This window comes from Balaenoptera ricei, chromosome 10 (assembly GCF_028023285.1).
Source record: "Balaenoptera ricei isolate mBalRic1 chromosome 10, mBalRic1.hap2, whole genome shotgun sequence".
Lineage (NCBI taxonomy): Eukaryota > Metazoa > Chordata > Mammalia > Artiodactyla > Balaenopteridae > Balaenoptera > Balaenoptera ricei.
This window is the reverse complement of record NC_082648.1, coordinates 71923728-71949366: the sequence shown is the minus strand read 5'-3', so window position 1 is coordinate 71949366 and position 25639 is coordinate 71923728. Positions and strand designations below refer to the sequence as shown.

General features: G+C 33.0%; 1 protein-coding gene across 1 annotated transcript in view; it reads right to left on the bottom strand.

The window, feature by feature from the left end:
* The window catches only part of LRRIQ1 (leucine rich repeats and IQ motif containing 1), a 130147-nt gene extending 105652 nt beyond the window's left edge, over nucleotides 1-24495 (bottom strand). Inside the window, exons 1-8 of the mRNA XM_059934715.1 lie at nucleotides 24397-24495; nucleotides 20384-20528; nucleotides 19102-19213; nucleotides 14861-14952; nucleotides 13537-13654; nucleotides 12778-13001; nucleotides 8910-8984; nucleotides 3540-5177 (exon numbers count right to left, since the gene is read on the bottom strand). Coding sequence (XP_059790698.1) covers nucleotides 3540-5177; nucleotides 8910-8984; nucleotides 12778-13001; nucleotides 13537-13654; nucleotides 14861-14952; nucleotides 19102-19213; nucleotides 20384-20527 — 2403 coding nt within the window. The 5' untranslated portion in view covers nucleotide 20528; nucleotides 24397-24495. The remainder of the gene's footprint in view (nucleotides 1-3539; nucleotides 5178-8909; nucleotides 8985-12777; nucleotides 13002-13536; nucleotides 13655-14860; nucleotides 14953-19101; nucleotides 19214-20383; nucleotides 20529-24396) is intronic.
* Nucleotides 24496-25639: the final 1144 nt, after the last annotated feature.

The window sequence follows — 25639 nt, the reverse complement described above, 5'->3', positions numbered from 1 at the left end:
CAAATCCTTGACAGTTTTGGTAAATAAAATGACCTAAAATAGCTACAGATTTTTTATAGAGTTCACTCTCAGTTACTCTTGAGTTCAACCAAAGCAGTGTCAGTCATCTATGGTAAACTGTAATTACAAAAGTAATGAAAGCAATGACTGTTTTGCTTTATGTTCAAGTGCCACAATCTCAAATCTATTCAACCTGGAGAAATAATATTGTTCAAAAAATCAGCGGCAAAGAGATTGACTCTGAGGTATGATTAGTGGCTTAAATGAATGAGAATATAACTTCAAGTAAATCATGTGCCATCACAACACCAGTTAATTACAATTTGCCTTGAATGAAGTGAGACATTCAGCCCCTAAAATGTTATCATCCATGCCATGTTTTAAAGCCATAGCAAAAAATCCTTAAGCTAGTGCCCTTCTTTTGTGGTTCCTATTTAAGGCAAGTTACCATTAGTAGCAAAATGCCCAAAATGAAAGAAAAATGAATTAGTTAAAGCATTCAACTAGGAAAAAGAAAACTATGTTAGTTGTCAATAATCACTTCTCTTCAATCATATGCTTCTGGGATATTATTCCATATAGTAGATGATCCAGCATTTTCAATGTTATAACATATTTGATGAAAGAGGCTATTAAGCAGCCCTCAAAAATCCATTTGCCTTTCTCTTCAGATGTTTGAGATCCACATTTGACAATGACTGTCATATATGTTAGGAGCATAAGACCAGATTCTCTACATACGGTATTTTAAAAAGTCAACAATCCTATAAAGTAGGTATTGCTCTTCCCAGTTTACAGAAGACAAAACTGAGGCTCAGAAAGGGAAAGGCCAAACACTTTGCACAAGGTGACACAGCCAGTAAATGGCAGAAATAAAATTAGAACCCTGATCTTATTTGATACAGGGATTGTTAGTACTTTATTAAATTACACTCAAGTAATTTTTGTATTAATTTCATTTTTAATCAATACAACCTAGCTAAATTGTGAAGCTGATAATAATATGGAGATAAGATTAACATTCAGTTGGACTTCTTTTTCCATCCATTTATCCATCCTCCCACTCATCCATCTCACAGTCAAGTAATGAAAACCACTATTTGTCTGACAATAAATAAAGAAGTATGGACAAGAGGCAGACCTGAATCATGTCCTGAAGGCTCAAAGTGAGAGAGTAACATAAGCAAAATGAATTGATTACTGGGTGAAATTCCAGAAGAATAAATTTTTCTCTTCTAAAGGTTTACTCCAGAAGGACTTTACAAAGGTGGCAGATAATGACAAAGACGTGAAGCTAAGAGATTAGAAAATCAAAGTAAGAAAGTGAGTTCATGGGTCAGTGCAGTGGTGAATGAAGATACCACAATAAAAACCACCTCGCAAACAGTCATTACAAGATGGTTTTTATAACACTTCAGCACTTATATGGCACATTCACTTATATTTTCATGTTTATACTGTATATTTGATGCTTCAAAGAAAAATTAAATGTTTGAAATAGTGGTTTGAGTAGTAGTCAAAGGATTACAGGGTCCTTTAGAACATTGCTGCTCAAATTAGTCCATGAACCAGCACCAACAGCATCACCCGGGGGCACTGTAAAAATGCAGTACGCTGCAGTTGATCACCAGACCTAAAGAATCCGAATCAACAGTTTAACAAATCCCCAGGTGATCTGTATACACATTACAGTTTGCAAGGTCTTGCTCTAACAAGTATAAGAAAAGGTTAATCCTCACTTTATGTAAATTGACAAGAGTTCTATACAAGGAACAGAGTGGGCAGAAGAAGAAACACCAAGGAGAAAGAGGTTCATGCATCTTAACTTCCTCAGCGCTCCTCTCACTGGACAAAACAGAGAACCACAACGCAAGAGAAGAGCACTACTGGTTTCTCTAACTATTGAAACAAATACTGTAGGCAAGAAGCTGTCACTCATGCCTAGCCCAAATAGCTATTCATGAAGAAAATTACTTTAAATAAAATGAAAGAGTTAGTATCTAATGTCATCCAGTCAGAAAGCCTGCAGCAACATCTTAGGTAAAGTAGGAAAAGAATGATTCCAGAGATAACATGGCCAAAGAAAAGAAATGTAGTAGAAGAGCTATTGAGAGATTTTATATGTAACTCTATAGGTTTGATAGATATGAAAACTACATTGCCTAGGGGGAAAAAATACACTTCAAAGTAGTTCTTGTTCTTTATACTACTTTTTCACATCCCAGAGATCTCTTTAAATCCTACCTTCTTGTTATTCTCTCACAGAATACCCTGAAATCTTATAGCAAATATCAAAATCTTCAGTAATGTATTTATGTGTATTTATTTTTTTAATGCCTTTTTGTCTACCAAAGTCAGATACATAAGGACAAAGACTGGGGTTTGTTTCTGTCCCTTTAATCTAACAATAAATATGAATTGATCATATTAGACAGATGAATATTTGCTGAGTGAATGAATCAAATAATGCATATGTAGTAATAAGAATGTTTCCTTTTCTAGGCATCTACCTATATCAAGAAACTAAATAAATTTTATAAACACATTTGAGTTTCAGGCCCCAGTTAAACATATGTATTTTAATCTTAAATCCTTTCTAGAACTTCACTATTTGAAATATTCTTTCCTGTTTTTCTACACATTTGTTAGTTTCTGTCTTATTTTTGATTGAAACTCTGTTTCCATAAACATAGAAAATTAGTAGCATTTGGTGACAACGACTTTAAATTTCAGGCATAGATGTAGCACGTTGATATAGCAAGTGACTAAATAACTCTGTTTCTATATAGAAATTCTACAGTCTTCCATTGTTGTAAGCCCTTCTTTCACAGCACTTGTGAAATCCACTTCAAGGAAATCCACTTCCTTCCGAAAGGAGCCACTAGGTGGTGTTGTGGCCCAGGACTAAAGCAAACTAACTCCTGAGTATCAAGCTAGGAGTTTCCTATTCTAATTCAGCTCTACATTCCCAGATGCCTCCATTCTTGGAAACCTAGTAATGGCTATAGGACCCTTGAACACAGGTTTCAAGACAAATCAAAGCTCTTCATAGTGCTTCACTGAAGGAGAAGATGACCTGAATACTTTTAATTGAGGAGATCTTTTAAGTGCAACCTCTCTCAAATAGGAGAAATATTTCATTAGCAACTTCACTGATTAAGAGACAGAATTCTTGGATACAAAAAAAAGCAGACACCAAGAAATAGAGAACAAACTAGTGGTAACCAGTGGGGAGAGGGAAGGGGGGAGAAGCAATATAGGGGTAGGGGATTAAGAGGTACAAACTACTATGTATAAAGTAAGCTACAAGGATATGCTGTACAACACAGGGAATATAACCAATATTTTATAATAACTATAAAGGGGGTATAACCTTTAAAAATTATGAATCACTATATTGTACACCTGTAACCTATATATTGTACATCAACTATGCTTCAATTAAATAAATAAATAAAATACGCCTTCTATTAAGATTTTTAAAGTTACATTTTAGTGAACCAATCACAATTCAATATGAAAAAAGTATTATAAAATACCTGCTGTAAAGTATTCCAAGGGCCACACTGAAGAATTTCTAGTGTACTCAAAGGGGGCATCACGTTGACTGGGCATTTTACAAGTCTCTTTCTCCTAACAATTTTCTTCTGTTGATTTTGCTTGAAAATTTCAAACCAGGGTTTAAATGATTTTATCCAAGCAAGCCTCTTTTCTTCAATAGAAAATATAAGTGTTGGCTCTGGTACAGAGCAGGTCACTATATTTTCACATTCAGTTCTATTTTCATGACATTCTTCTGGAATTTCTTTAATCTGAGACTTCAGAGAGTTTACTTCTTTATAAACCAAAGAGTTGTTTGCAGTATTGCCACCCAAATCTTCACAAGGAGCATCTCTACCTAAAATATAATTTTGCTTGTTTATTTTGCCTTCTACATTTATCATAGCATCATTGGTGTTAAAAACCAAGTTACTATTCAGAGCACTGCCTTTTGGGTTCTCCTCAGTTTCTTTAGATTTTAAATCAATTTCTTTTTCTTGTAGTGTTATATTTTCCCCTATATCTTCAGGATTTTCTAATTTTAGTGGTAGTGGTTTTTGTTTTATTGAAATCACTGAAATTTTCTTCATATTATTGTCTTCATATAATGTTCCATTTTGTTCTGATGTCTCTTCTTTTTCTACTTGTTGTATCTTATTCTGTTGATTATCATCGATTATTTTCTGTGCTTCATTGTTTACCTCATTAATTTCTTGATTATGTCCTAATATTATTATTTGGGTTTCTTGCCTCATAATCTCATTTATGGGAGGTTTCATGACTTCTTTTTGTGTTTGAGAGTTTAATTCTTGCAGCTGAAACTGTTCTTTCACATTTTCTTTTAGATCTAAGTTTTCCAATTGAGTCTTTTGGTCTATGTTTTCATAATTCCTTGCTTTTTTGACTGATTCTTCTGAGCATTGTTTTGCTAGGTTTTCATTTTTTTCTTCCGTTTTAAATACTGGCAAAATTGCTTGGCTTAATATAGGTTCTTTTAATTGCACTTGTATTGATTCTTTCAATACAAGCTGTCTATCTACATTTTCTCTCTTATTCGATTCTTCAACTGGCAAAGGGGGAGCACCTTCCCACTTCTTTGACTTTTCATCCCCTAGTCTTTTGGCTACATCATCCTTATTCTTTGATCTATCTTCGACAGTTAAATATTTGGCATTATAATCTCCGTTTTTTAATGCTCTACTTATTATTAGCTGTGTTCTTGCAGCTTCTCTTAATCTCAATTTTTCCTTCTTTAGTAGTTGCTCTCTTTCTTGTCTCAGGATGTTCTTTTTTTCTTCATATTCTTTTTCTCTCCTTTTCCTTCCCTCTTGCTTCTGCTTTTTTATCTCTTCTTCTATTCTTTGTTCCTCCTCTAATCTTTTTCGTTTTTCTTCTTCCATTTGTCGTATTTTTGCTTCCTTTTCCTTCCACTCTTGAGCTTTCCTTTTCTTACTTTCTATTTGTTCCTTTATGATTGGGCCATATTTTTGGTAGGCCACAAATGCTTTATATTTAGCTTGAATTTTTACAGCTGCATTATGCTGCAGTTTTAACAAACGCATTTTTTCTTTTTCCTGTAGCTCTTTAAATTTTGTTCTTTCTTCTTCCATTTGTAAATGCAAGTTTCTAATAAATTCCTAAAATAAAGTAAGATAAATAGTAGTCAGCATAAATTAAATGTGAGATGTTACTAAAGTATCATCCAAAATATAGTTTGAGAACAAATACTAAAACTGAAATCATAGTAAAGTCAATATAAAATTTACTTAGAGGAACTAAAGTAATTTATTTTAAAGGGCGTATTAATTTTTTAAATATTTAGGAGCTTCTATCAAGTTAGTAAGTTGATACTGTAATATTATGGCTATACTAAGCCACCCAGACACAGATTGAGGAACTCCTTGAAGATAGAAAGCTTATGAAATCAGAATGACACAGAGAAAAAGAAAGAAAAGCCTCAAGCTAAAATCTGTGTAGGAGAAAAGGACTTCAGACTTTCTGAGATGGGAGTTCTGATAAAGGAACTAGCACAGGGATTGCAGAAGTGGGGAATTATTTTGTGACTTATAATAGCAGGAAGGTGAGGCAGTACATACAGATAAGCCTAGTTACACATCGTATCCTTTCTCAACCATTAAGAAAGTTGATAAACACATTTTGCATTAAGTGAGATAATCTGGAGGTAGGTGAGAAAATATCATTGTCACTAATGTTCTAAAACAAAAGTAAACAGATCAACAAAATTTGGCAAATAGTTGAGAAAAACTAACACAAAAGATGTGAGGCAAAAAAAATGCTTCAATAAAAAGATGGAAGAACCAATTTCTGAGAAAAGAGCTATTTAAGTAAAAATTAAAATAAAGATATTTTTGAGAAAAAAATGTGTAAACAAGAATAACCTCATATAAAAATGAAATGCAAGTCCTCAAATAAAAATATATGACTCACTCAAATAAAAAAATCAATATAAAATTGCTGAACAGCTGATTGCCTAAACAAAAACTTCAAAATTAGGTGTTTCCCAAAACAACATATAAAACACAAAGCTATGAAATATATGTCAGAGATGTTCAGGTGTAAAGAGGATCAACACAGAAACCTCAACATATGACTAATAGGAGTTCCAAAATGAAGAACTGAGAAAAACCAAAGGGAAGAGAATCATAGAAAAATACGTTTTCTAAACCAAAAAAAAAAAAAAAAAAGGCCGTTAAGATACAGAGTTAACTTCACACACACATACAAACACACACACACACACAATGATGCACTCATATACTAGATACTAGCAATATTTCAGAACACTAAGGAATATAAGCTCCGTGAAGGCAAGCATTATTTTCTGTTTTATTCACCGCTGTATCTTGAGTACTTACAGAAGTGCCTGGACACAGTAGAAAACCAGCAAATATGTGTGGATGAATGTAAAAAGTGAAAAATCCCAAAGCTTCAAAAGAATGTAATGAAGGAGTATCAAATTTGCAATCATAGATGGCATGTGAAAAAATAAATATGCAATGGAGTTATATCTTTAAATTGTTAAAACTAAATGGTAATAAACCTGCATTCTGTGTCCAAGAAAACTAATCATTCAGTTTTAAAAGCAAAATAAAAGCATTTTCAATTGTGCAAAGATTGAGAAAATTTGCTGTCCAAAAGTATATTTTTGACAAGTATTTAGCTATATACTCCAGGAAGGGAAAACTGAGTCCAGAAAGCAGAGGAAGACTGGATTCAAAGAACACCAATGATCAAAGAAACCCTTAACACTTAGTACTTAAATTTTTTATTCTGTCTTCTTTCCATCATTTCACTTAAGGAGTCAGCTGTCAGCTTACTGCTGCTCCTTTTTAGGTAATGTGTCTTTTTTTCTGGCTGCTTTTAAGATTTTTCCCTCTTGTCTTGAATTTCAATACTATTAAATTCCCAGGTGTGATTTTCTTTGTATTGATTCTAGTTGGAGATCTTTAATCATCTTCAAATGTTCAGACTGATTTTTCTAAAACAATTTGAAACTATTTCAACTATTATCTCTTTACACATAGGTTCTGCCCCATTCTCTCCACTCCAAGATTACTATTATACATATTTTTTATATTTTCATTATGTATCACATATTTCTTGTGTACTTTTCTGCTTTTCCCATTTTTTTTTTGCCCTCTCTGTGCTTAAATTTAGGTATTTTCTATTGACTTCCCTTCAGCTTCATTAATGTTCTCACCTGCTGTGTTAAATCTACTGTCAAACTTATCCATTGAAATTTTATTTTTATACACTGAACTATTCAACTCTAGAATATATACTTGGTATTTCATTAAAGATTCTAATTTTCTTTTCATATCACCTGTTTAATTATTTTGCTACTGCATGATAGTTATAGGTTGTTTTTTTTTTTTAACATCTTTATTGGAGTATAATTGCTTTACAATGGTGTGTTAGTTTGTGCTTTATAACAAAGTGAATCAGCTATACATATACATATATCCACATATCTCCTCCCTCTTACGTCTCCCTCCCACCCTCCCTATCCCACCCCCTAGGTGGTCACAGAGCACCGAGCTGATCTCCCTGTGCTATGAAGCTGCTTCTCACTAGCTATCAGTTTTACATTTGGTAGTGTATATATATATGTCCATGCCACTCTCTCACTTTGTCCCAGCTTACCCTTCCCCCTCCCCATGTCCTCAAGTCCATTCTCTAGTAGGTCTGTGTCTTTATTCCCATCTTGCCCCTAGGTTCTTCATGACCATTTTTTTTTTTTTTTAGATTCCATATATATGTGTTAGCATATGGTATTTGTTTTTCTCTTTCTGACTTACTTCACTCTGTTATGACAGACTCTAGGTCCATCCGCCTCACTACAAATAACTCAATTTCGTTTCTTTTTATGGCTGAGTAATATTCCATTGTATATATGTGCCACATCTTCTTTATCCATTCATCTGTTGATGGACACTTAGGTTGCTTCCATGTCCTGGCTATTGTAAATAGAGCTGCAGTGAACATTGTGGTACAAGACTCTTTTTGAATTATGGTTTTCTCAGGGTATATGCCCAGTAGTGGGATTGCTGGGTCATATGGTAGTTCTATTTTTAGTTTTTTAAGGAACCTCCATACTGTTCTCCATAGTGGCTGTATCAATTTACATTCCCACCAACAGTGCAAGAGGTATTTTAATGGCTCTCCTAACTCCAACATTTGTATTACCTGAAAGTGAGCCACTATTGTCTTTTTTTTTCTTGTCATTCATAATGAACCATGTGTCTTCACATGCCTAACCAACTTTTTTTAATTTAGAGATGGACAGTATAAACATACTTTTTCAGGAATGTGTTTGTATAAATTTTAAAAAGACTTGGAAAAAATACAAAGATAGTTAATATTTTTAGCTACATTACAGGATTATGGGAAATTTTATCTACTTTTTACTTGTAATTATTTAAAATAATTTTATATAAAAACTGTGGAGTAAATTAAAGTTAAAACAATAAACATGTCATCAGGATCATCTTAAATATAAAGGGGTTATTTAACACATTCAACTAGTTGTGTTAAAGAAATGCAGTAACCTTTTATAACAATCCTCAATCATAATGAAATATTCGTAATAGTATGTTTTCTCAAAACTTAAAAGAAATTTTACAATTACAAGTTTATATAGACATATTCACTCATCGAACCAGTTTATTTTCCTTTTCAAGACATTCTATTTCAAGGAGAGTTTCTATAACTAAGGTATTTTCAAAACTTTAGTAAATTAAATCCTATACCAACTAGGCAATATTATTTTAAAATACCCATTCTAAGCATAGTAATTTATTTCAAATGGAGAATGATTATTGTGCTGCTTAAAAACAACAAACACATACCTCATGCTGTTTAAATTTCTCCTTCCATATTTTCTCCTCTTTATGAAGTTCATCATTCATCTTGTCCTGTTCTTGCTGAACATATGATAATATTGAAATACTATATTCAACTATCAAACAATATTATGTTTATTATGTATGATTCTTACGACATATATTTGTAAACAATGGTTAAAGATAACAACTCACCCAATGGTCCTCAGTTATTAGTACTGGGATAACAACTTTAATCCCAACCTGAAATATAATAAAATGATACCTAGGGTTCCCATTAGCATATAAAGATATTTACAATCTGGATAAGTCATTTTATTTATTTGAGTTTATTTATATGTTTATTCATATAATAAAATGCATTGGCTAGAAATACTCCTGGACAATGCAAAAATTACAGATGATAATGTGTGTTAAGATGGGTTTTGCATTACAATTTTTTTCTCTCCACACCATTTCATTTAATTCACATAATAAATCAGTTCAGAGGGTAATTGTTTTCTTTCATTAACTCTTTATTAGCATCTATTTTGTTAAGGCTCTGCAGAATAAAAAAAAATCAGTAAAATATAATCCCCTCCCTCAAAAACTTTACCTTTAATAATATGGGAATGCAATCATACATTCACACATTGCCCCAAATTTAGCAAAATATGTTTATCACAAGATAAGAACTATAAGGATTATGGTAGGAATAGGTGCTATAATTAGAGGATCATGGAAGGTTTCATACAGAAGATTGTTTTTGAAATGACTAGGCTTTTAAGAGATTAAATAAACATTTTAGGCATTTATTAAATGTTTTTGAGCTAGGAAAATGATTACAGCTCTGTTTTAGAAAAATTATAAGGTTACATTTGATAGAATTAGAGAAAGTAAGTCAAGGAGACACTAAGGAGATCAGTGAAGTAGGTATTAGAGAAGTCCATGTAAGAATCAATGAGGACCTTCTGCAGATAGGATGGCAGGAGTCAGAAGAGACACAAACACAATGTAAATATGAAATGGTCATAAACTGCCAACTGACTGGATAAAAGGAAGCAGGAAAAGTTCTTTGGACATTATCTTATAGGAATTGTGGGAACTTTTGATGGCATTTAAGCAGGGAAATAACTTTTTTTAGAAAATAGTTATCCTACCAACTGCACTATGGTGCATGAGTTTACAGAATACAAGACCAAAAGTAGGGAGATCAATTAGAGAGTATAGTAAATATTCCAAGCTAGACATTAGGACATCCTGAACTATGGGGTAGCAGTAGACATATGGATGAGACAATGAATAATATAATAATATAATTAGAAGGAATAATATAATTAGAAGGAAGAGGATAATAAAAGAAAGAGAAGAGTTAAAAATGGTCCATATCTTTCTAGCTTCGACTATGATGATAGTGTAACTCATCAAAATAATGAACACCAGAGGAGGAGCACGATTCAGAAAGAAAGACAGTGCATTCAGTTTTAGATACATTAAGTTCTGAGTGTAGGAGAGTTATGTAGTTTGCCTATTTTTGTTATAACTATAGATTTGGTTCTGAACAGCCATAACTGTGTTTGAGATTATCAAGAGAGAAAATACATGGAGTAAGAAAAGAAAGAACAAAGGATGGAATCCTTGGTAGGACCACATTCAAGGAGAAAGAGAGAAAAAGAAGCCTAAAATAGATATCAAGGAAGAACGGCCAAACATGTAAGAAGACAGTCAAGGCAGTATGGTCCCACAGAAGTCAAGAGAAAAAGAAATGGTCAGCAATCAAATTTTTATTGGCATGAAATGCTAAAGAGGCAAAAATAAATACTGAAATAGAACCTGTGAGTATGGTTCTAGAAGCCATTGGTTATTTTTGTCCAAGCCACTTTAGAAAACATTGATTATTTTTGTCAAAAGCAGTTTCATTCACTGGGGTGGTGGTGGAAGATCCCTAGCAGATTTAGGATTGAATGAGAGATGAGGAAATGGATTGAGCACAAATAACTACTTCTTAAGAAGCCTGCCTATGATAAGTAGAGCTAAAGAGCAGCTGACGTGAGACATATAAAGGAAAATGATCTCATGATTTTTCTTTTGTTTTGTTTCTAGGACAGGAGAAAAGTGAACATGCCTATAAGCAATAAGAAAGGAGGAAGCTGTAGGGGTGTTTCAACATAAAGGAAAACTGGGGTAAGCTGGAAAATGATAGAATATAGAGCAAAGGAGGAAAAGCTAGCCTTTGGTAGAAGAAACCTCTCTTACTGAGATAAGAGCAAAGGCAAAAAAAAAAAAAAGGCAAAAAGGCTACCACAGAGATTGATGCTAACTAGATGCAGGATGAGAAAGAAAAGGAAGTTTGTAATCGATGCAAAAATGTTATGTGATCATTTGCTAATAACGAGGAGGGAGGAGTTGGGTAGAACTCCTAAGGAAAGAGATTTACGACAGCTGTTTTGGAAAATGGAAGAGGAAGCTAACAAAGGACACAGAATAGAATTACTAAATAAGTAAATTATTTAGAAGCCATCATTATAAAATTACGGAATGGTCCCACTGGAAAACTTTTAAGCCCCAAGGTAAAACAAAGCGCACATTTAGAAACTCATTAAACCTACTAATGTCATATATACTTTTTAAATCATAATTTTATGATAAAGCACAAATTACTTTCAAAAAACAAGTTACAATTCTTCAAGGGTAGGGCCCTGGTGTTAAATCTCTTTTGTATCATCTACGCACATAGCTGAAAGCTTTGCCCTTAAAGTAGTCAGTGAATGTTTGTTACAAAACAAATAAAAATGGCAACTTAGCTGAACAGAATTTAAAAATCAGATGTTTTTTAGAAAATATTTGAAAATATCACTAACAACCAATAGCAATAATAACGTTTTACCACAAGCCAGCAAACACTTCTCCAAGAATCTACATTATATTCACTCCTACTCCGGAATTGAAAAAAAAAGCTTCTGACTTTTGGAAATGACTAATCTGGTCTGTGGAAAGGAAAATATAACTAAAAGAAAGCTAAACATTCATAGCTTACTATTAGAAAAACCAATGGCCAAGCTGGCTCGACAATATTATCACAGTTTTTAATTTATTTATTTTCTATATAATCAGGAAATGCAATGTACTCAACATTGGAGGCTTGAATACCCTGAACTGCCTATGTGACTACATGCTAAGGTTCTCTATATGGAACACGCAAACTAGTAAGTTGTGAGTAATATATAAGGCAACTTTAGTAATGTAAAACAAGAGATGTAAGTCCTGTCTGTTATCCATACATTCTAAGCGTCCTAATGGCCCACAGGTAGGTCCTAGAAATCCACCAGTTTCTCAATATGCCACTACCATGACCTGAGGATAAGGACCGCCTGAGGTGCAGCTGGGAGGAAACAGAAATGAAAACAACACAAAACTCCTTCACACCAAAAAATTTCTAGTCCCAGGAATTAGCTCAATTATGGGAATGAGGCACATACCATCACCTACATGGCTAAACCACTTCAACCAAATATGTTTTACATAATTGCTAGATATCAGACCACATAGCAAGGACATTACATGATTGAGAAAATTCTATTGCCCTTTTCTATGATTAGAAGGGTGTAAAAAAGTAACAACTTATGTAGTAAATATCAGCTTTTTTAGGACAATCTTTGAAACTATGAAGTTTCAAAGCAGTACCTGAAATTCTAATGAATTTCATGAAAACTAGGCAAGGAGTCCATATTAATACTGTTAATCCACCGTCAACTCCTTTGATTATTAGGACTAATTAAAACCCATAGAATGGAGCTAAATCCGCACCATAAACCAAAACATCAATACTGTTCAGGAGTAGATACTGATTTTAAAAAATGTATGGAAAACAAAAATTAAAATTAAAAAACCTTACCTTCTGAATATTCTCCAATTTCTTCTTTTCAACTTCAAACTGTTTCATCCAGTAATGTCTTTTTTCTTCTTCTTCTTGAAACTGCTTTTCTTCTCTATCCCTCTGAGCTTTGAGAGTTTGTTTCTTTTGGTCTTCTAGTTCTTTCTGTTTGTCTTGCCAAGCCTCAAAGGACTGCCTACATCTTTCCTCCACTTCACAGTATCCGAAATTTATATCAGCATCATCTGTATTCATGAAGAGAAAAAATTTTAAATCAAAACAGTCAAAACTGATCCAGTGCAAAGTTTAAAAGTAATTTCAAAATAAATAAATAATGTCAATATATTACCAAAGTAAAAGTGATAGTATGCAAAATACATGAAAATTCCATTGCATCACTAAAGAAGTCACATAACTTGCCTTAAACTATTCCATAAGACTTCTATAAAAACATAATGTGTGTGTGTGCACATGTGTGTAGTTAAGGGATACATAAGGAACACAGTTAAGAGACACTTAAAAAATTCAGGTCTGGGTATATCTATTGCAGTCAGCTATATATGTGGAAAATGTTCAACTATACTTACATGAAGTTAAATTAAGAGTCATAAAAAAACTATGAGAACATGTAATTAAATAAGCATAGCAAGTACACAATATTTTTCAAATATTGTGACTATATTCTTCTAAATGTCAAAAGAAAACCGTCTAAATTTTTTCAGATAATTAAGGTCAATCACATAAAAATTATCATAAATATCACCAAGCAATTTAGTCCACCTGGCAAAACATGTTCATCCACAGGCAAATCACAAGGGTCAGGCTCTGGAACAGAATCAGGACTGCCACAATGAGTTTTACTTCTCAGAAATTCTTCTTTTTCTAGTTCAGATAACATCTAAGAGGTTAAAAAAGTACCAGTGATTAAAGAAAAACAAAATAGAGAGTAAAGCTATTATTTTAATAATGTATTAAGTATTTACATACACATATCTAGAACTTTATTTACTTCAAATCGCTCTCAAATACAATTCTATATAGCACATTGATAATTATTCTCTTTATGGTGAAGAAAAATGTTTTTTCCATGCAAGCGCACTGTGTTCTACCCTCCTAATGTTTTTCAGAATTCTAATTACTTTCTAATATTTACTCACAGTATTCAATTAAACTGCTTAATAATCATGTCAAAATGTTTCTACTAATATGTGTTTTCCTGCTAATACCTTTCTATATTTCTTATCTGCAGCAATAGCTCACATATACAAATTGCTAATATATCCAGTATGTTTTAAAAACAGAACTATTCTCTAATTTGCCCTGACTTACATACAAGTTATAATTTTGATTAATACTTTTCCATAATTATACTTCTATATATTCTAGCTTGAAAGATACAGGATATCTATTCCACTGAAGTAGCAATATGATAATTCAAAATTAATATATTTCAGGTTTGAGGGTTACCAAAAAAGAGAGTAAGAAACATACATACAAGTAATTTTCACATTATGCTAAATACACAGAGAGCAAGAATAGAGTAAGGTAAAATTAGAGTTGGGTAAAATGAGAAGTAAAAATGATTTCAAGATGCTGAACCTGTGGAAGAGGTTTTCTCTTAAATACATTTCCAGGAGTTTCACCCAAAAATGCTAGGCTCTCCTTTACTCTTACTTTTTTACGGATGTTTCTGTTTTACCATTTTTTAAAAAAAAACTAACATAAGATATTCTACGTTTAAAGTTTCCACAGGGTATTTAAAGTCTCCACTGGATCATAGTACATTCCTAAGCAAAGTAATAATATTAGAGTATACTTCATTGTTTTCCTTGGAGTTTTTAGGGAAAAAATACTATTCAATATAGTTCTGCTCTCTTATCTACATTAAATTCCCAAGTATTGATGGTTCAAATCACTATTTCTAATATTTTTAAAGATTGAAATTTGTATTGTTTTATATTATATGCCAGAGGAGGAAATAAATCCAAAAATTATTAGCTTAAAATAATTTAATTTTTAAGCCAGTGAACTTTAAATGCTACATGAGAGGTAAAGGTAAATTTCTAACTGTAATATTGAGTACTTTCAGTCAAACAACATATACCTTCATTAATTGTTCTGGATTTTCTTTACATTCAGTTCGTAATTCTATCCTTAAATGCATATGATTATTAGAAACTGCTCCATAGTCATAGCCTATAAAGAGAAAGAAATATTATAACTTTAAATATTAGAGCAGGACACAACATGTTAAAATCCCAAACTATTTCATCATCCTTTAATCTCAAATTCTACCACAGCATATTCTTGATCAGTAACTCAAAACAATAGGAAAATACTGAAGAACAAAGAACATAGGAAATCTGTAATCTTTATTCAAAAATAAAAGTAACAGATTTTTAGAGCTCTTTATCACCTTTCATATTCTAGATTGAAGTTCATTTTCCATGTACACAGAATAATGCTGTGTTTAATATCACAATGACACCTTGATTAGAAACCAACAAAAGTTCAATTTTACCTGCCACAAACTAGCAGTATAATCTTGCAGCACAAGATACTGAAAATGCTTTAATAAAAGTCTTAATTTAAAAGATTATAATTACTAACATGTGAATGAAGTAAACTTTCATTCTCAATTTTTTGAGTTTTTGTTGAATTTTATTGTGTTTTTATCATCTGTGCAGATGTAGTTATGTTTCTTTTCCTTATTCAATTAACATGTTTTATCATGGTAATGTTCCCTAGTAGTAAACTATTTTTTACAGATGACCATTCTGCTAATTAACTGACTATTCACACCTATTTTGTCTATTATTATAGATTTTCGTTTTCAACACCTATTTACAACCTCTCTGGCATGTTTTCTTATGTGAGAGCTGAAAAGCAAAAATAACATTCTCCAGATGCCTTTGAAGCTAGGTTTCTGAGGGTGATTTATATTCTGCCAATTGATACATTTGTGTAAGTCTTCATTTTCATAAAAATATTATGTGTGAAGAAAGGCAGAGAGAGAGATTTTCATTTTTCTGGCTCAGACTATGATAGAGGGTGCTTTGGGTTGGAGACAGCAGTGTATAGTAGAGGATTAATGTCTCTGAATTTCTTTATTATATCAGCAGCTACTGCTGCAGCCCAGTTCTACAATGTACTTGCATGTATATTTTCTACACTTTGGATGTTCAGCTTAGAATCTGTTTCTTCAGTTCTATTAACAATTTTGTTATTTATTGTAATAGCTAGTCTCCAAAGATGTCACTCCCACACTTCCTGGTATGATACCCTGTGTAGTCCCCTCCCGCACAGAATCTGTGCTGACCCTATGTAACCATCAGGATGTAGTAGAAATGATGTTGCATGATTTCTGAGAATAAGTCATATGAATCTTTACAGGGTTCCATCTTAGTCTCTTGATATTTTGTTCACAGGATGCTCTTTCTCAGAATCCAGGTGCCATGCAAGCCATAGGGAGAGACCACATAAGTGCCTCCAGCTGACAGCTCCAACTGAACTCCCAGCCAACAATTAACATCAACTGCCAGCCATTTGAGTGAGCCATCTTAGAATTCCAATCCAGTAAAGACTTCAGATGACTGTGGCCCTAATCAACATCTGACTGTAAATGCATAAGAAATGCAAGCAAGAACTGCTTAGCTAAGCCCAGTCAACCCATAGAACTATATAAAAGATAACAACATACTGTTATTTTAAGCCACTAAGTTTGTTTTACACAAATACTCCCCAAAACCTTACTGCTTAAAGTAGCTAAAACAGCTTTTGTCTACAAATGAGAGCCCTAATCAGTACATCCATATTCATAAATAAAGTTAGCCTCAGTTTCTGTTATGTATGTGTATGTGAGGCTTGCACAGTTTTGTATTTAAAATGTGCAGTTTTTTATAAGTGAAATATTATATAATCTGCAGCTTTTTTGGTCCTTGATGGATTGGAATAATTCAGTTGCGAAATTATCCCTAGTTCCTAACAACATTTGAGAAGAAATCTCTTTCCACCTTCAGCCAAATTATTGATTTAATCATGATTTCTCCTTTATCAAGCAATTTTGATAATTTGAATTTTCTTAGAAAATTATTCTATTCATTGAGACTATCAAACTTATTTGATTAGAGCTATATACATGGGATCTTATAATTTTCTAAACCACTGTTATAATTGTAGTTATATAATCTTTCATGTAACTAATTTTATTTATTTATTTATTTATTTATTTATTTATCCATGGCTGTGTTGGGTCTTCGTTTCTGTGCGAGGGCTTTCTCTAGTTGCGGCAAGCGGGGGCCACTCTTCATCGCGGTGCGCGGGCCTCTCACTATCAAGGCCTCTCTTGCTGCGGAGCACAGGCTCCAGACGCGCAGGCTCAGTAATTGTGGCTCACGGGCCCAGTTGCTCCGCGGCATGTGGGATCCTCCCAGACCAGGGCTCGAACCCGTGTCCCCTGCATTGGCAGGCAGACTCTCAACCACTGCGCCACCAGGGAAGCCCCACTAATTTTTTATAATTATATTTCCTTTGCTTTTTTTCATAATTAGGCTCTATACTTGCCAATATATTTAAAATACATTTTCATTGTATAAATAGTAAATATAAATAAGAAAACCATTAAAATCCCCCATAACTTGACTATAGATAAGCACTGCTAAAACCTGAAGGGTCTACATAAGTCTTACTATATCCTTTCACACAGGTACTCAGAACAAAAACCTTGGAGCCAAATTTCCTCTCTTCCTTTCATACAAATCCATCAATAAATACTTTTGTTTCTTTCTACCTTAAGAATGTTTTCTAGAATATGACTGTTTTTCATCATTTCTACTCAAATCACTCTCATCTCTAACCACACTACTGTGACAGTCTCATAGTGGACTCTTGCTACCTCAAGGCATCTTCTCTACAGTCTCCAGAATGATTGTCTCAAAATATGTCAGATTCTGTCACTCCTTACTCAAAAACCTTCATATACTCAGAACAGAATCCGAAGTCCACACCTTGGATTGATAAGAGCCCTGTATGATCTGACCCCTTATTTTCTTGGATACAACCACAAAGGCTTACTATTCTTTGAACATATTACGCCCACTCAGTGTGCCTTGGCCTTTACGATTCCCTCTTTCTGGAACACCAGCCCTCTAGACATACACGTGACTCACTTCTCCTTCATTGAGATATCCCATGTGGCTTACTGTCTCATTTCAGTCACTACTTAAATATCACCTCCTCAGAGAGGCCTTCCTTGACTTACCCTATCTAAAATAGTAATCTTCAATCTCTATCCCCTTATCTTTTTTTTTCTTTTTTTTTCGGTTGCACTGGGTCTTAGTTGCGGCAGGTGGGCTCCTTAGTTGCAGCATGTGAACTCTTAGTTACGGCATGAATGTGGGATCTAGTTCCCTGACCAGGGATCGAACCCAGGCCCCCTGCATTGGGAGCACAGAGTCTTAACCACTGCGCCACCAGTGAAGTCCCTATCCCCTTATCTTAAAATCCTTCCTTCATGGAAGTTATCATTATTGAAATATTACATATGTATTTATTTGTTTATTGTCTGTCTCCCCACACCAGAACATTAGAATAAGAGAGGACTTTTGCCTATTTTGTTCCCTGCTGCATTCTCAGTGGCTAGAACATATCTTTTCACACAGTAATATTTTTGGTACAAGTATCTATGAATATCTACATTATAGTTAATACTAATATTTTTATAAATGACATTAAATTTCATAATAATTTTAATAGTATATCATGAAACTCTTTACGTTATTAAACATTGTCTAAGCCATATTTTTTTAATGAGTGTATTGTTAGACACACCAATGTCCTGTTGAACATTTAGGTTGTTGCCATTTTTCATTATAAACTAAGCCAGGATTAATTCTAGTTAAATCTTTGTTCATTCTATTATTCTTAGAATAAATTTGCAAGAAGTAAATTTGCTCAGTTGAAGCAAATAAAGATTGTGAGGCTTTGATATAAATTATATTTTTCTCCAAAAATATGTATGAACTGATGCATCTAAAATAGTCCCACAATTAGTTTTCTTTTCTTTAACATAAAGTAATAGAATGTCTGGTTTTAATTAGGACTGGTAAAACAAATTGTTAGTGGCTAGTACTTACTTGAGACCTAAGGAAGGTAGCAAGTAAAACAAATGAATGAACTAAATTGAACAGACCAATATACTACGGATATTTTATTAGAGATAAATGCACATACCTGTATATGACAAGAGACAAGAACTTCAAGCAGTTTAATTTTCTAAATTATAAATTATTCAGTATTCATACTTACAGAAAACTTATCTGCCAAGCAGATGAAAACTGTACTTACTTAAAACATCAGTATCTTCCACGTCCTGAAGAATGAGCTCTTCAACAGTTTTACTCTTATTCTTTATGACGTTAATACAGTGAAGAACTGAGTCAGGTAATTCATCTAAATCCTAAAAATGTAAATAATGAAAGAAACTGTAAAATTCTTTACTAAAACTATGTATCAAAATCTGTTTTGATATGCCAAAAATTTGAGTAAAATGTGTAAATGAGGTAAAAGGGCTCCGTATAAAGAGCATAATCCAAACAAATATATTTGGTTAAAATTTGCTTTTAATTTTCAGGTGGTTATAAATTGCATCCATGATTCTGTTGGATCTCATATTCAAATGAATAATTTCAGAACTTTTGTCACACTTAAATTAGCTGTGAATAAAAAGATACAATAATATAAAAATATTATTTTCTCCAAAAGTATTATGTAGGTTATTGCAATCCTAATTAAAAATCAAAGTGTAACTGTTTTTTGAAACTTGACAAATGAGTTTTTTGGAAAAAGCTTAGTTGAAAAGATTTTGAAATAGCAAAACTACTAAAGGAATTTGACCCATTTTATATTTAAAAATATAAAACCACTATAGGGCAAAAATTAACACAATAATAGAAAAGAATAAATAGTCTTGGATAGATCATATGTATAACAACAAAATATATACAACAGATATGACAAATCAATTGAGAAGAGGTGGATTATTCCATAAGTGACCCTGGGAATATTTGTTAAATATGTGCAGGAAAATTTTAATTAGATCTACTTTCTATAACATAGCTGAAAATAAGTTTCCATTGGATTAAGGGTTTTTATATAAAAGAATGAATCCATGAATAACTTTTCTAGGCATATAAACATTGGAGAAAATACACAAATGAAAAGAAAATAAATGTTTGATTTCCAAAAAAGTAACTATTCTTTGGTCTAAAGATTTCACATACATTTTGCTTTTTATGCATATCTAATCACATTAGAATGCTCATGATTAAGTAAAAAAAGCAGGATACAAATATATACGTGTGTGTATATACATGTATATATACATACACATAATTATACATATAGTACAATCCCAATTTTGCGAAAAATGCACACATATACATGTGAAATTATAGGTAATTTCTACCTTCAATATATCTTTTATATTTAAATATCTACTAATATATATTGCTTAAAGGTGACCCTAAGGAAAAAATGAGATAAGTATACAAAACACACTGAGAAAAGTGATATTTCTCCTAAAAGGCTTATCCAGTTAAAAGGCTCAAAAATACAACACAACACTTACTGTATCACTATTATCACTCTGGGTTTCTGATTTTGAATCACTATCAAAATCATCTTTTTCCAAGGAAGAAATGCTGATTTTATCCAATTCAGCTTCTATTTCTTCTTTGAGCTTTATATCATCATCATCGTTGTCTTCCATCATCCTTCATAATAAAACACGAAACCATTTAAAGAAAACTGAAGAGGCTAAATGCCAGTAAAAACTATAGGTTCTTTAATGTGCCATACCAATCCAACATGCTCTAGGTAAAAATTTAGTTTAACATAGTTTTAGTTTAACAAACTTTTGTCACACTTATCATGGCTGTACTATATATTAAAGAAAATGTTTTCTCCCTATATTCATTCATTATTTCTTTAATGTTTTGACTACAAAATGATCAACTCTAATAGTACTCTTTAAATTCTCTAAAGGAAAAGTTACATGGAATGAACTGGCTTACCTTTCTGAACCAAGAAACTTCATACTAAAATTCATTTTCATGGTAATAATTAATGGCAAAATACCTCTGAACAGCTTGAGTATTCAGAGATTAAAATATTTATAAGAGAACAACCTATGTCTATATATGGTGAAACACGTGGTTAGTTTCTACTCATTAAATCAGAGTTGTTAATTCCACCAGATAGCCACATGTTTTTACCAACAATAACATGTTGCAATAATGGATAATACATGGCTTATAAGTTCAATATTTATTTCATTTAAATCTCTAATGCTTGTAATGGATATGGGTCAAGCAGTACATTGTAGTAGGTCTTCACATCATCATCGTTAACTACCATCATTAGCTTCCATGTATTACGCACCTGTGACAAACCAGGCACTAGAAGACACTTGAGTGATTGATAACTTAACGGGTTAAAGGTCATTATAGTCATTGTATAGATGAGAAAACCAAGGTCGGAAGAGGTTACTTAACTGCCCATAGTATGAAGCTAGTAAGTAACGGGAGCAGGATCCTAATTCAGAGATCCTGAATCCAAAGCCAGTGCTTTTCCCACTATCAAATGGTATCCAAACTCAGTCAAGCTCATTATCTGCCCAGCAATCCCTTGAACAACTTCTAGTCCAATAGTCTTCAAATTGCAGATGGTAACCCATTTGTGGATCAATAAATTAATTTAGTAGCTCTTGATCATCTAGTTTAAATGATAGGATAGAATAGGAAAAGTCAGGATAGGTCAAAAAAGAAACTGTAAGTGCACTACATATAATACAGGTAAAAATTGTTTAAAAAAACTTGTTGCAATTATAAGTACATGTATATGTATGCATGTGTGCATGATCTGCAATGTAAATTTTTGTTTGTTTATTTTACTGTGGGTCTTGGTAAAAAGAAAAAGATTGAAAAATACTGTACTAGTCAGCTTTTATTTTATTTTCCAGACTATTCCAAACTTTCATTCTTTCCTCCAGTCCCTTGCCTTTCCACTGCTGTCTTCTTCCTGGCCCTTCCTTCCTTTTTTTCTTTCCTTCCTTCCTCCTTCCTTCCCTCCTCCATGCTCTCTCTTCTTCCATCCCTCCTTCCACTCCCTTCCTCTTTATTTTCCATCTTTTACTCATTCATCTCAAAATCAACTTTTTGGGAGCCTACCAGATGCATCCACAACAGTGCTAGGTGCTACAAATACACTGATTAAATAAGTAACCTGTTTTCATAGAGTTTACAGTCTAGTTAACAGAGAAAATGAAACATCCTCATTTTCCTATTTCTTTTCCTGAAGTCTCTTCTTACTCTAATCTTATTAGGAGAGGAGACCCTCTTCCTAATAAAGTGTAATCCTGTACTTATGCTCTGAATCTGACAACTTCTCACCTACTGAACTGTCTGCTCCATCCACTATTCCTTCTGTTTACTACTTTGCCATACATTTGTATTACACTGCCACCCCCTCCATAAACAGAATCAGTTCATTCCTATCAAAAAACAAAAACAAAAACCCACACAATACCTGTGCCTGTCCTTCCTCTAGCTATGGATATCACATATCTTTCTTTCACACGTAAATGATTTAACTCGACTGATCTCCATGTATTGCATACACTCTTAGGCATTTATCCCAGAGAAATGAAAATTTATGAAAATGAAATGAAAATTTCATTAATAAATGAAAATTTATTCTCACACCAAAACAAATGTTCACAATGGTTTTATTCATAATAGTCCCAAACTGGAAACAACCAAAATGTCCCTCAATAGGTGGATAGTTAAACCGACTCTAGTACCTCCATAACATCAGCAATAAGAGGCATGAACCATTGATATATGCCACAATACCAATTATTCTCCATGAATCTCCAGGGAACTGCGCTTAGTAAAAAGCCCACAGCAAAAGGTAATAGACTATATGATTCCATTTATATAACACTTCTGAAATACTAAAATTTTATAAAAATGAGGACATATTAGTGATTGCCACTAATGGAGTGGATGGGATTGGAGGAAGGTGGTTATGGTGATAAAAGGGCAACATGTGAGATCCTTGTAGTGTTGGAACTGTTCAGTATCTTGACTGTGGTTGTTAATTAGTGAGCATATTCAGACGATAAATAGTGTATTACATAATACACACACGAATACAAATAAAATTGAGGCAATCTGAATAGGATTAGCAGATTATACCAATATCAATATCCTGGTCGTGTTATTACACTAGAGTTAACAAAACATTACCATAGGGAGACACTGGACAGAGTGTATAAGAGGTATTTCTGCATTATTTCTTTAAGCTGGATGTGAATCTATAATTACCTCAATAAAAGTTTATTTTAAAACATCCTAAGTACTAAGAGGACAGTTAAATAAATTATGATAAATCCACAGAATGAAATACTATACAAGTCCTTTAAAAAATGGGTACATTTACTGTACTCCTGTGGAAAGGTAGCCAAGAAGAAATAACTGAACAAAGGCAAGTGGCTGAAAACTACAGAGAATAACATCTCTTTTGCGTAACTACACGCACGTACACACACTTTTTTTAGACAGAAACTTTCTGGAAGAAATTGGGGAACTTTTAATTTTCATTTCATACCTTTATGTTGAGTGATTTTTTTATCATGAATATGTATTATTTCTATAACTTTAAAAGCTAATTTTAAGATATTCAATTTCACTCATAACCTCCCTCTTCCAAAAGAAAACAAAACAAAACCAGGACCAGTGCAAAATGCTACCTGTAATCAAACAATTAAAATGCGATTCAAAAGCTTTGCTAGGTGGAAAATTAGATTTTTTTAAAATGGCTATAAAGCAGAATGTACAGATGCACAAAACTTTCTGTAGAAAGAAAGGCAGGAGAATAGGGTAAAGGAAAGAGACATTTTCATTATATGCCCCTCTCTGCTCATCTACTGGCTCTTTAGATCAGTCCTGCCCAATTACATATTTGAGCAACATATTTGATTTTAAATTTTGTAGTAGCAAATTTTTAAAATGTAAAGAGAAACAGGTGAAATTTTAATAATATATTTAATTCAATCCAATATGTCCAAAATATTATTTCAACATATAATCAATAGAAAATTATTAATTATAAGGCCAATGTAATTACAAAGTTTACATTTTTTTTTTTGTAAAATAATTCTTCAAAATCCGATGTGCATTTTACACCTACAGCACATTTCAATTCGCACTCGCTGCATTTAAGCCCTCAATAGCCACCTGTAGCCGGTGGTTACAGGATAGGACAGAGCAGCCCGAGATTGATCTCACTGCAAACAGGCTACAGCAAACTACTTCAAGTTGACGATACATCACTTGGAGTTGGCTAAAGCTGCCAAAAATGTGAAATTTTAAGGAACTCCACCCTTCAACTGTAGTTCTTCAAGTTCTGAATGAACTACCAAAAATCTTCAAAACTGAAAGCAGCCTCTGGCTCCACAGACTCGCTCAGCCACCCCCTGGGCGCGCGGTCCCCCCTTCGCCCTAAAGCCTGGCCGCCGCGGAGAGGGGCCCGGCTCCGCCTGCGCTCCCGCAACTCTGCCTCGCTTCCCGCTACACCTACCCCGGCCTTGAGGGGTCTCGGCTCACCCAGCCGCAGCTAAACCTTCGGCTTTGTTGGAAAACAGCGCCCGGAGCCTCCAAACAAAGAGTAACCACGGCAACTGCCAATCCCAGGGAAGATGGACCTTACCGGTGCCCCAGTAGGACAAACTATCTCTATTCGAAACCAGAACGAACGCTTCATCTCAGGAGCTGGATAAGGAATTTAAATTTTCTTTCAGGTACGTTTTAATATTTAAATAATTTTGGAAAGTATTTAATAAAAAATGACACTTTGTTAACAATTACCCAAGTAGAGGTAGCCTGACCTTTAAATTGTTTCTGACCTATCTATATTTATTATGTGCATCTAGTAAATGTTGAGTTGCCCATGTATAAATTGTACATTCCACAAAACCTTAACCCTGAATAGTGATTTGTGGGGACTGGAAGTATGGAAAAAATGCCAATAAATTGTTTGCCTTCCGTGACAACAGTTTCTTTAAAAAAAAAAAAAAATCAATCAATTATCACGCAATTATCAAAATCAGTTATGAAAAACTTCTAAGTGAATGCATGTGTGGGGTGAGAAATTTGAAAAATTATTTTCTGTAATATGTTTTGCTGTAAAATATTGATGGTGACACACACTGTTTTAATATAAAACTTGAAGTTTAAGTATATATCATAATATTTAATGTTAACTTAAAAATTCATCAAAGTTTCTTTTTTTGGTGAAGAAAATATATAGTGTACAAAATGTAAAATTTCATTTTAATTAATAACAGATATCCCTGATTTTAATTTTTTTGAAGTTTGCAAATGAAGCATTAAATTCCAAACGGAAGTAGTTAAGCATAATTGTAGAAGATATCTGATATACAATAAGCTAAAAGCAAACAATTTCATTGAGCCTTTGAAAGAAAATAGACTATATTTCCTGGTAACAACTGAATAGTAAAATGTATTGTGTCAACTTAAGAATTAATAATATAGAGTGAGAAACCAGTAGACTTTTGATATTAAAAAAACACATTAGTTCCTCATTCAAGAAAGATAATGATTTTCAAAAATAAACTACTTCTGGTTTCAGAATTAAATTTTGGGTATTTTCATTATTAAAGTCCATGCTCAAGTGACATTTTTTCTTTTTTTAGTTTAGTTTTGTTGCTGATTTATAAACTATCAAACTCTTCATTTAAAATGCTCAGACTAACATTATGTTGAAATTCACATTTAAAAAATCTTAAAATTTTGTTTGTAGT